Source organism: Barbatula barbatula (assembly GCF_947034865.1).
Source record: "Barbatula barbatula genome assembly, chromosome: 15".
NCBI lineage: Eukaryota > Metazoa > Chordata > Actinopteri > Cypriniformes > Nemacheilidae > Barbatula > Barbatula barbatula.
The window spans coordinates 4859680-4870250 of NC_136778.1; the positions used below are offsets into that span (position 1 = coordinate 4859680).

The 10571-nt window shown below is 42.3% G+C and overlaps 1 protein-coding gene across 2 annotated transcripts; it reads right to left on the reverse strand.

Moving 5' to 3' along the window:
* Window positions 1–1751: 1751 nt before the first annotated feature.
* Window positions 1752–4331, reverse strand: LOC306904287 (uncharacterized protein). Of its 2 annotated transcripts, none has more exons than XM_079474096.1 (2): window positions 3406–4331; window positions 1752–3309 (listed from the first exon to the last, which is right to left on the reverse strand). In XM_079474096.1, exons 1-2 carry the CDS (start codon window positions 4011–4013, stop codon window positions 2295–2297), a joined length of 1623 nt encoding a protein of 540 aa, XP_079330222.1. In that variant the 5' UTR covers window positions 4014–4331; the 3' UTR covers window positions 1752–2294. The 2 variants fall into 2 exon arrangements, with proteins under 2 accessions (XP_079330222.1, XP_079330223.1); XM_079474097.1 differs by having other exon boundaries at window positions 1752–2828; window positions 3111–4331.
* Window positions 4332–10571: the final 6240 nt, after the last annotated feature.

Below are 10571 nucleotides of genomic sequence, written 5' to 3' on the forward strand. Positions count from 1 at the left end.
TACACTCTTCAACTATTGACCTGATAGCACGGGTCAGGAAACCTTACCTTGTTGCTATGGGTTAGCTTATTGATGTAAGGCAACCGGTTTTCTGCTGATAAACTATTAAAGTAGAGAAGGCAAATGCGTTTGGACAATCCATAATCCTATGTTGTGGCTGATTTTAGTGCCGCTGACCCTTGATACTTCGCTAACTGCCACCGGCTCCGCCCATCATCACTGTTTACAAACAAAACTCGCCCAAAGCAACTTTCCATTGTGCTAGTTGTACAAGATGGCACCGCAGAGCTTTTGCGACATGCAAATAGCTTAGTTGTACAAGATGGCTGAGCTTTTGCGACACCAAGTTCGGCAAACTAATTTCCGGTCATATACACTATCGAGTTGTTTTGTCTTATTAAGGTTAAAGAGGATCTGCCATATCGCTGATATATTCCTTCCTTCTTTTTTATCTTTAAAACCCCATGTTTGTCAGCCCAAAATCCTAATTTCCCCATAGAGTTAACGTTAAGATCCAAGGCGCCATCTTGCTCAACTAGCGACTTTCCAGTCCAGTCTGCGATCTTGCGCTTTTCACGGTTAGTTTGTTACTTCTGTATCGCAAACAAAATTTCTGTGTTTTCACTTGGGAAAGAGTTATTTTTCGGCACCACTGTGGAAGGTGTACAATAGATGCTTATAACTATGTTGCCGTTACCCTGAATGACAAGTGCAAGTCTGAAACAACAGTTGTGTAGTTAAGAACAACACATTTTGTGTTGTGTGGCCCGTAACTGAACACATCTCTGTGTTATTTCGTAGGATAACACATAACTTGTTAAATAGGACAACACAGACAATGTGTTCAAATTAATTAGCATAACGGCTGACCACATTGGAAAAAATTTAACTTAAAAGTGTTTAATATGCTTTATACTGTAGGTCATTCTGACTTTTATCATAATTAAAACTAAATCATAACTAAAAATCCTATTGCATTGTTGATCTCACTGATGTCTAGAGCCAAAAACAAGATCTCATTTGTGATGTTTTTCTTTGGGTTGTATAGTTCAACGCTAGTTTAACATAATGCAAATTATCCTTTGTTAAGGAACTCAGTTGTTCCAGCAGAGAGATTAAAGGCGACATCCTGCCAGTCAGGTGCGCTCATGTGGAGTAATTCTCTTGGTCAGATACCCTTCCCACAGTTCAGGGCTGTGTCATTGCTGTGACTGCAGTGGGAATTTGGTGCTACAGCCATGAAGGATGATGTTGTAATTGAGGTTAGAGAAGGTGATGCTTTAAATGATCATTGGGCCAGGGGAAGTCGGTAAAAGCGACGAATTGTAACATGCAGTAACAATCTAGTTAACATTTGTAACATCTAGTTACAATCTAGTTAACATTGCAATATCTAGTGTTTGACACAAAATATCATTATTTGCATTAGAGATGTTTCATTTAGTGTTACATTTATCATATAACGATGTTACACTACACAGCAAAAGAAGATATTTTGAAGAATCCTGGTAAACAAAAACCAGCGGTCCCCATTCACATCTGTTGTATGGACACAAAACCAATGCAAGTCAATGGGAGTCAAATTCTGTTTCCTTATTTTGTGGTCTTCGGATGAAAGACAGTCAGAGAGGTTTGACATGACGAGAGGGTTCGTATATCACGACAAAACTTTCATTTTGGGGTGAACTAGGTCTTTAAGATTACGCATTTTGTCAGGAACGTGGTGGAAGAACCCAATTGCAGGCAGCGTTGGTGATGAAGGGGTTAAACAGACTTTAATATAAAACACAAAACAAACACCCGCAATGGGGAGAAAACACTACGCAAAACTAAAATACAAAATTGAAAACAAATACTTCCCACATGGGGGGCAAAAACAAACTGCTAGAAAAACAAGAACAAGAAACTAGAACTATACAAACAAGATACAGGAACCAGGAACACCACATACAGCGCAGGGACATGTACAGGATACAAGTAAAACGAACAAGCACAAGACAATAGACATGAGGGCATCTTATAGGAAAACTAACAAAGGAGATAACAATGGGCAGGTGTGGGTAATGAGACACAGGAGGAAAGCAATACTAGGAACGAGAGGGGCGGGGCCAATGACGAGACTGGAGAGAACACATATTATGTCCTGATTGACCATAACATGTTTCTCTCCACATAAAACACGTGGGTCTGTCATGATTCTGCCCCTAGACCAGAAAACCAAGACAAGATTAGGAAGAATCATGACAGAACCCCCCCCTTAATGAACGCCCCCTGGCGTTCACCAAGGGAGAACACTAACAAGACAAGACCGACTGGGAAACAGACAACAACCAACAAAACATGGTAAACACAATTAGGGGCAGACAAGAATACATGATAAAAGGGTTGGGGTGACATACTAAAAATAACAAACAAGGGAGGGGGGGAGGGGGAACAACAAAGTTCATGGGGGGAACACATGAGTCCATGGGGGGAAGTCCAAAGGTGTTGGGACAAGGGGGAACTGTCTTTGTCCCTGGCGCTCGGAAGCGCGGAGTCCCAGGGGACTTAGGGGACACCCCGGGGGGCGGCACTCGAGAGCGCGAAGTCCCAGGGGCTCTAGGAGTCCCCGGCTGAGGAACAGGACTTGAGGCCGGCTGGAAGGCCGGCTGAGGAACAGGACTTGAGGCCGGCTGGAAGGCCGGCTGAGGAACAGGACTTGAGGCCGGCTGGAAGGCCGGCTGAGGAACAGGACTTGAGGCCGGCTGGAAGGCCGGCTGAGGAACAGGACTTGAGGCCGGCTGGAAGGCCGGCTGAGGAACAGGACTTGAGGCCGGCTGGAAGGCCGGCTGAGGAACAGGACTTGAGGCCGGCTGGAAGGCCGGCTGAGGAACAGGACTTGAGGCCGGCTGGAAGGCCGGCTGAGGAACAGGACTTGACACTGGAGTGGGTGCAGGCGGGACCACCGGACTCGGGACCACCGGACTCGGGACCACCGGACTCGGGACCACCGGACTCGGGACCACCGGACTCGGGACCACCGGACTCGGGACCACCGGACTCGGGACCACCGGACTCGGGACCACCGGACTCGGGACCACCGGACTCGGGACCACCGGACTCGGGACCACCGGACTCGGGACCACCGGACTCGGGACCACCGGACTCGGGACCACCGGACTCGGGACCACCGGACTCGGGACCACCGGACTCGGGACCACCGGACTCGGGACCACCGGACTGGACGGGACCACCGGACTGGACGGGACCACCGGACTGGACGGGACCACCGGACTGGACGGGACCACCGGACTGGACGGGACCACCGGACTGGACGGGACCACCGGACTGGACGGGACCACCGGACTGGACGGGACCACCGGACTGGACGGGACCACCGGACTGGACGGGACCACCGGACTTGACGGGACCACCGGACTTGACGGGACCACCGGACTTGACGGGACCACCGGACTTGACGGGACCACCGGACTTGACGGGACCACCGGACTTGAGACCGCCCTCCGTTGCCTCTTCTTCCTCAGCCGAGCCACCCGCCTGGTGGTCGGCTGAAGGAATGATGAGAAGGGCACGGGCGGCTCGGGATTGGAGGCCTCGGACGAGGACCCCCAGGATTCCCGTCTCCCACGCTTGCCACCAAAGCTGACTGCGGGTGAGGAGGCTGTAGGTGGTGGAGCAGGTGGTGTGGTGCTGCCCATAACCCCGATCTGCAGGGCACGACCCTCTGGAACTACGGCCAGCGGAGATGAATAGTCAAGTTGGCCTGAGATCCTGAGCTCCGAGCGTGCGACGGCGCACCTCCACACATCCTCAAACTCCAACGGCTTCAGCGATCTCATCTCCGCTGGCGAAAGAGGGTCCCTCAGACCGGCGTTAAATAGCACCGCCAGCTCCTCCTCACCCCGGACCATCTCCTCTGCGACATCCAGGAACCTGCCCAAATAACTTTCCAAGTCAGTATTCCCTTGTTGGACGCCGCAGAGAAGACGAGGCTTCCGGGACCGTGAGGTCATTGCTGCCTGCTGGGTTCAGTAATGGCTTGTTCGTTCTGTCAGGAACGTGGTGGAAGAACCCAATTGCAGGCAGCGTTGGTGATGAAGGGGTTAAACAGACTTTAATATAAAACACAAAACAAACACCCGCAATGGGGAGAAAACACTACGCAAAACTAAAATACAAAATTGAAAACAAATACTTCCCACATGGGGGGCAAAAACAAACTGCTAGAAAAACAAGAACAAGAAACTAGAACTATACAAACAAGATACAGGAACCAGGAACACCACATACAGCGCAGGGACATGTACAGGATACAAGTAAAACGAACAAGCACAAGACAATAGACATGAGGGCATCTTATAGGAAAACTAACAAAGGAGATAACAATGGGCAGGTGTGGGTAATGAGACACAGGAGGAAAGCAATACTAGGAACGAGAGGGGCGGGGCCAATGACGAGACTGGAGAGAACACATATTATGTCCTGATTGACCATAACATGTTTCTCTCCACATAAAACACGTGGGTCTGTCATGATTCTGCCCCTAGACCAGAAAACCAAGACAAGATTAGGCAGAATCATGACAGCATTTAATTGATGTGGTTAATATCAAATTTGACATGAATTCAATTCCATAATGAAAACATTGCATGAATTAATAAAACAAAATGGAATAATTAAATGTTACAGAAATGCTTGCTCTTCCCTAAACCAAAAAATGTACAGAACAGAGGCACCCCGCAGTTTAACGGGTTGTATAAAGTGCTTATTGTTGCTATAAAAAGAGACCATCATCTATCATTTTCTCCAACATATGTTACAGATAGATGCTTAGCCTACAATAATAAATCTACAGAGCACAGATGGGTCTCTCTTTATTTCATTTACTCTGTGTCTGTATAATAAGAGAGAGAGAGAGAATTTCTTTCTGGTCGGTTCAATATTGAAACCGTGAATGTGTCAACAGTCATAACTATTATTGCCTCCAGAAACTGCTTTTTGCCATGATAGGCTTGCAAATATGAGTCTGCAGTAGCGCAGACATATACACAGGTCATTATAATTTACTTTCATGGGGTTAATGCAAAACCCGCTTTAAAAGTTTCTGGGCTGTGTCGAATAATGGTTCAGAATAAATGCACAGAATTGATCAAGTCAAGCTAAAGAACTTGTGAGGACGAAGCCCATTGTGATCTACAAAGAACGCCTGCGTTTGAGGCTTTTTTTAGAGGCATAAAGAGGCAATCAAAGTCAATCATTCGGCTTCTGTGAGGACTGTACTGAACGTATCAAAACCACAAAAGGTGAAATCTCTGTCTTGTTCCCAAAATAGCACGCTGTAATAACGCACCAGTCTCTTGCTATAAAATTTCTGCTGCAGTCAACAATTTGGATGCTCAGCAGATCAATGAGGCTCTATTGACACCGCATCTTTTTCATGTCGTGAGTTACAGCCGCATGAATAATTAAACTGATCAATGTAAGCTAGACAAGAGCTATTATTCATATCCACTGAGATTTCTTTATGCAGGCTGTTGATGGTAAATTGATGGCCATGCTCAACTTTTTCTGGAGGTTTAAGAATGAGAAACAGGTTTTTTGAGATGCATTTAGTGTGGGCGAATTGACAATTTTGCATTGATTGGATCGGAAGAGACACGCCAGAGGTAATAACAGGCCAGTAGTCTTGTGTTACCTACAGATTATTCCAAAGTGTTAAAGGAATAGTTCACCCAAATGTAAAAATTGTCATCATTTATTCACCTTCATGACTCTTCTTCTGTGGAACACAAAAGGTGATATTTTAAGAAATGTCTTGGGGTTTTGTGTCCTTTAAAATGGAAGTCAATTGGTGTCTAGTGTCGATTCAAAATATCTTCTTTTGTGTTCTGTAGATGAGAAAAAGTCATACAGGTTCGGAGGGACATTAGGGTGTATACATAATAAAAAAACCTCCTTCATCTGAAAGCACACAAATATTTTTATTGGTAGTTTACATGTTGTGTGGCTCAACTCAAGCACTTGGTTATGTTGCTGTATTTAATTGCAGTTAATTAAGATGAAGCGATATGGGTCATCGCTTCAATCTGTCTCGTGTGACCTCACCGTGACTTTGATCTGCAATGTTATTTCCTTGATTATTATGGGAAGACCGGATCCGTTCAGCTTCATTTCACAACTAAAGAGTAGAAAATCTATGAGCCCTCAGATTATCCGCGTGGGTCAACAAGACAAGCGTGTGGAGTTTACAGAACTCATTTATATTGTACATTGTATCTTCCATCATATATATATCTGAAATGTGTCTAGTATAGTTTAAAATCTAAAAAGTTACAACTAGTTAGTTGTTAGTTTTCAGAGCAATTCCTTTGTACCACTATATTTGATTTTAAATTGACATATATTAAAGTTTCATCATGAATTAACCAATCTTAGTATTACATGGATAGTTCACCCACAAGTAAAATTGCATGATATTCATCCTCATGTTGTTCAAATGATATGCACTTTGAAAAACTATGCAAAATAATGATGAATTATTTCATTTTGGGGTGTTAAGAAATATGAAAACTTTCTTCGGTGCTTGTTCATGATGCCTATGTCATGATTCTGCCTGCTCTTGTCTTGATTTTCTGGTCTAGGGGCAGAATCATGACAGACCCACGTGTTTTATGTGGAGAGAAACATATTATTGTCAATCAGGACATAATATGCGTTCTCTCCTGTCTCGTCATTTGGCCCCGCCCCTCTCGTTCCTAGTATAGCTTTCCTCCTGTGTCGCATTACCCACTCCTGCCCATCGTTATCTCCTTTGTTAGTCTCCCTATATAATACCCTCTTGTCCATTGTCTTGTGCTGGTTCGTTATACTTGACTTGTATGCTGTTCTGTTCCCGGCACTGTATGTAGAGTTTTGGTCATGTCATGTTCTGGTCTGCTTAATGTTAAATTATCTAGTGAGTCTTGTGTTTGGTTATGTTTGCCCCCCATGTGGGAAGTCTTTGATTTCAGTTTTGGATTTTAGTTTGTCAGTGTTTTCCCCCCATCGCGGGTGTTTGCTTTGTTTATTATTTATTAAAACCTGTTAACCCCTTCATCCCCGTGTCTGCCTGCACTTGGGTTCTTCCACCACGTTCTCTGCCCACAATCCTGACAGCCTAGTGTTAACGTATAACACCTTCTTGCAAACTGTTCTTAAATAAAAATATCTTTAAGTTTAGGTAAGCTTCTTTACTGCCTTACCATATCAATTGAACGTAGAATACAAGCAGTTGGAAGGGTTTTAAGTTCATTGAATTCCTTTAAAAGCTTGTCGATATCAGTAGTCAATACCAATGGCAGTTACATTGATGTTTACATTTTTGTTTATTTGTAGAATTAGAGGATTACAGATCTCGTGGTTAATGAAGTTTTAGCTTCAAATCCCTCAAGGGTTTCATTTGTAAACTTCCACCATTGTGTCCTTGAATTGCAGACATAACCTCACCATTCTCTAAAGAGACTGGGAACAGTATGTCACTTTGAATGAAAGCGTGAGCAAAATGTCAAATTAGTAGCGTTTTGGTTTACGTATGCAGAGGAGCGTCTTCATTCTTGCGTCTTTAATGGCTGAAGGACATACGTTTGGGCTGAGCGGTCATATCATGAGCTCTTGACAGAGGACGTGTCATTGTAAAAGTGTGTTACCTCTGGTAAAGTTTTACACAGCTCTTCTGACTCCAGCTAATTAAAAATCCCATTTCACCCTCAATAACACTTTATTATTTGGTTGGGTGACTTCCCGCACACACTGACTTTGTTGGGAGCAGTTTGACTGTAGTTAGGTTAAAGAGACATAAACTGGCCAGATTGGCCAGTGTCAGATTGATGCTACTCAATAAAATACCACAGATTGGCATTTAATGTGCCCGCTAACTCCAAATCCTCACAACACTAACAACACTAGAAACGGGCATGTGTTGGGCTTGGTGTAAATGGTTACACACGTTTTTTAGAAACATTGTTTAGTCTCTATCCTGTAGACAGATTCATCCCGAAAGAAAGAAAAATCACACATGATGTCTCATTAAAGTATTATTTCTCATAAACATAATGAGATTAAAGGGATAGTTCACCCAAAAGATGTAATTTACTCACCCTCCTGTCATTCCAAACCTTTATGACTTCTGCAGTCTTCTACAGAACACAAAAGAAGATATTTTGAAGAATGATGGTAACCGAACAACGGTGGTACCCATTGGTGTTGTGTCCATCCAATAGAAGTGAATGGGTACTGCCATTGTTACCAACATTCTTCAAAATACTCTTAAAAAGTAGACTTGGAATGGCAAGAGGGTAAATGATGCCACAATTCTCATTTTTGGGTGACCCATTACTCAAATAGAGAGCAAATGGGAAATTTTGCTCAAGTCTTACACATTTCTCTTGAGAAAAAGAGCCAGGAATTTCACGATTGTCTCCATTAGAGTTTTAAAAGACATCTCAACAATGTGACAAACTGAGCTCAGATTTGCCAATTCTGTAATCAAAAGTCAATATTGAAAATGATTAAATTGACCTAAATCCAGAATATTTAACATACATACTTCATATATTCGAACAATTTAGTTTTAAGCGATTTTAATTTGATCCGAGACCAATTTGATACATAATGTTCGAATTAAAAAAACTCTCAACCTAAAATGTTTCTCTGGGATATTTTTAGCATACATAGCAATTTACATTCGCTTCAAGTAACTACATTTATTAAATAGCTCGAAGAGTGAAGACATTAATTCATATCAGTCTGACGGAATTAGTCATAGGAACTGAATCAGACCATTTTCATCTCTTTGCCGAAACAATTCACTTTAGGAGCACGTCGCCATGCTTTTTTCGATTCGCAGCCTCGCAGAAGGTTGCGTGAAGTTCATCTGATTAATTCTGTTGGTGAACTCTCTGCAGGAAACTTCAAAGACTTTTAATGGACACCTCTACATACAGCAATCTACATACTCATTAGGAACTAATTCTGCCGGATTGCTCAGGAGGAAGAGACTATCACCAGAGACAGCTGGCTCCACATTTAATGAGATCTACTGAATCTTTTACCGACTGCCTAAAAGAAATCTAGTTTTTGTGCAAGTCTTCTGAGGACTCCTGAATAAATACACTAGTAAAGGCCTATCCAAAAATATTTGTGGGATTGCCTATTTCAGCCAACGGGTGCATAGAATCAATACATCTGTATTGAACAGTTTCTCATACAGCTAATACAATTCGGCATACCTCAGTTTATCGATAGTGTGTTTCATCAAACGGCTCTATGCAAAAATGAAATAATGTGCATCTTGTTTTTCACTCCAGCAAGGTCCATTGGACTGTCAACATCAGTGCACTGTTGTTATCTCTCCAAAACCCAACCTGCTGTTAGATCACTTCACAAGCTGAGCTGCTTTTGAGAACCATAAAAACATTAGGACCAGGCTTACTGCCAGCAACAGAGTCCCTTGGTTGGAATCGTTGAAGCCGTCGATTACATTATTTTATTTAAGATACAAGCATATGAACATTCTTTCCCAAGAATGTGAGATTATTATTAGATTATTTTACGTCTAGAAGCCATTAATCTTCTCAAACTGTGACTACAGACCATGCAGATTGCATTTTCTCCCCCCACTGCTGTATATTTAATTAAATTAAAGCAAAACTCCGAGTGCGACAGAACAGCCATGTTTGAAACCGACGATGAGTCAGTGCTTTTTAATGAGATCAGGTAAGATCAAACAAAGCAATGCTTGATAGATGGATTAGTCCTGAAGTCGCTTATGCTATCGTTTTAATGAAGATGTCGTGTAATAAAACCTATAAATTGATTAATTAAAATCATATCTAAAAGGAATCTAAAGAAACGTGATCAAATGTGCAAATCAAACCAAAGTGAAACTATTCACCCCTATGCTCTTAAATCGTGATGTTATGATAAAAGAAAACAACTTAACATGATTCATATTTTGCTGTATGATGCGGAAATAAAATGAAGTACTGCAATGTCGGAATATAGAAAATGCATGCGGTCTATGATTTCTGTTTGGATGTATTGCTTCTCTCTCTTGCACGCAGATCTTGTAAAACTTTGAGATATGACGTAAGGGTCTAATAGTCAGAGAGCTTGTGTGACACAGTGTGGGTGGATATATATTGTCTCTAAACCTCTGTGTGCAACATTTGAAACTTTAGCAGAATAACTGAAGTGCTGACCTGAATAAACGTCTGTATCTTTGGCCCACCTATTATTCAAGCAAAATAGACAACTAGAAAAATAGACCGAAAGACGACAACAACAGCAAAAGAACTGTTTGACCAGAAAAATTATTCATAGTCTTCTACAAAATGCACTGAAAGGGCACTTTTGACACTGTTTACTGATGGATAAGCATGCAATAAGAAATTATTTTAGCATGTTGCTATTTAAGGCAACAGTGTTTCAAGGTGTTATGGTTTAATAATAAAAGTAATATTAATAGTATTATTAATGATAATAATTATTGTTTAATAAATTAAAATGTACCTTAACTTCTAAGATTTCAATTT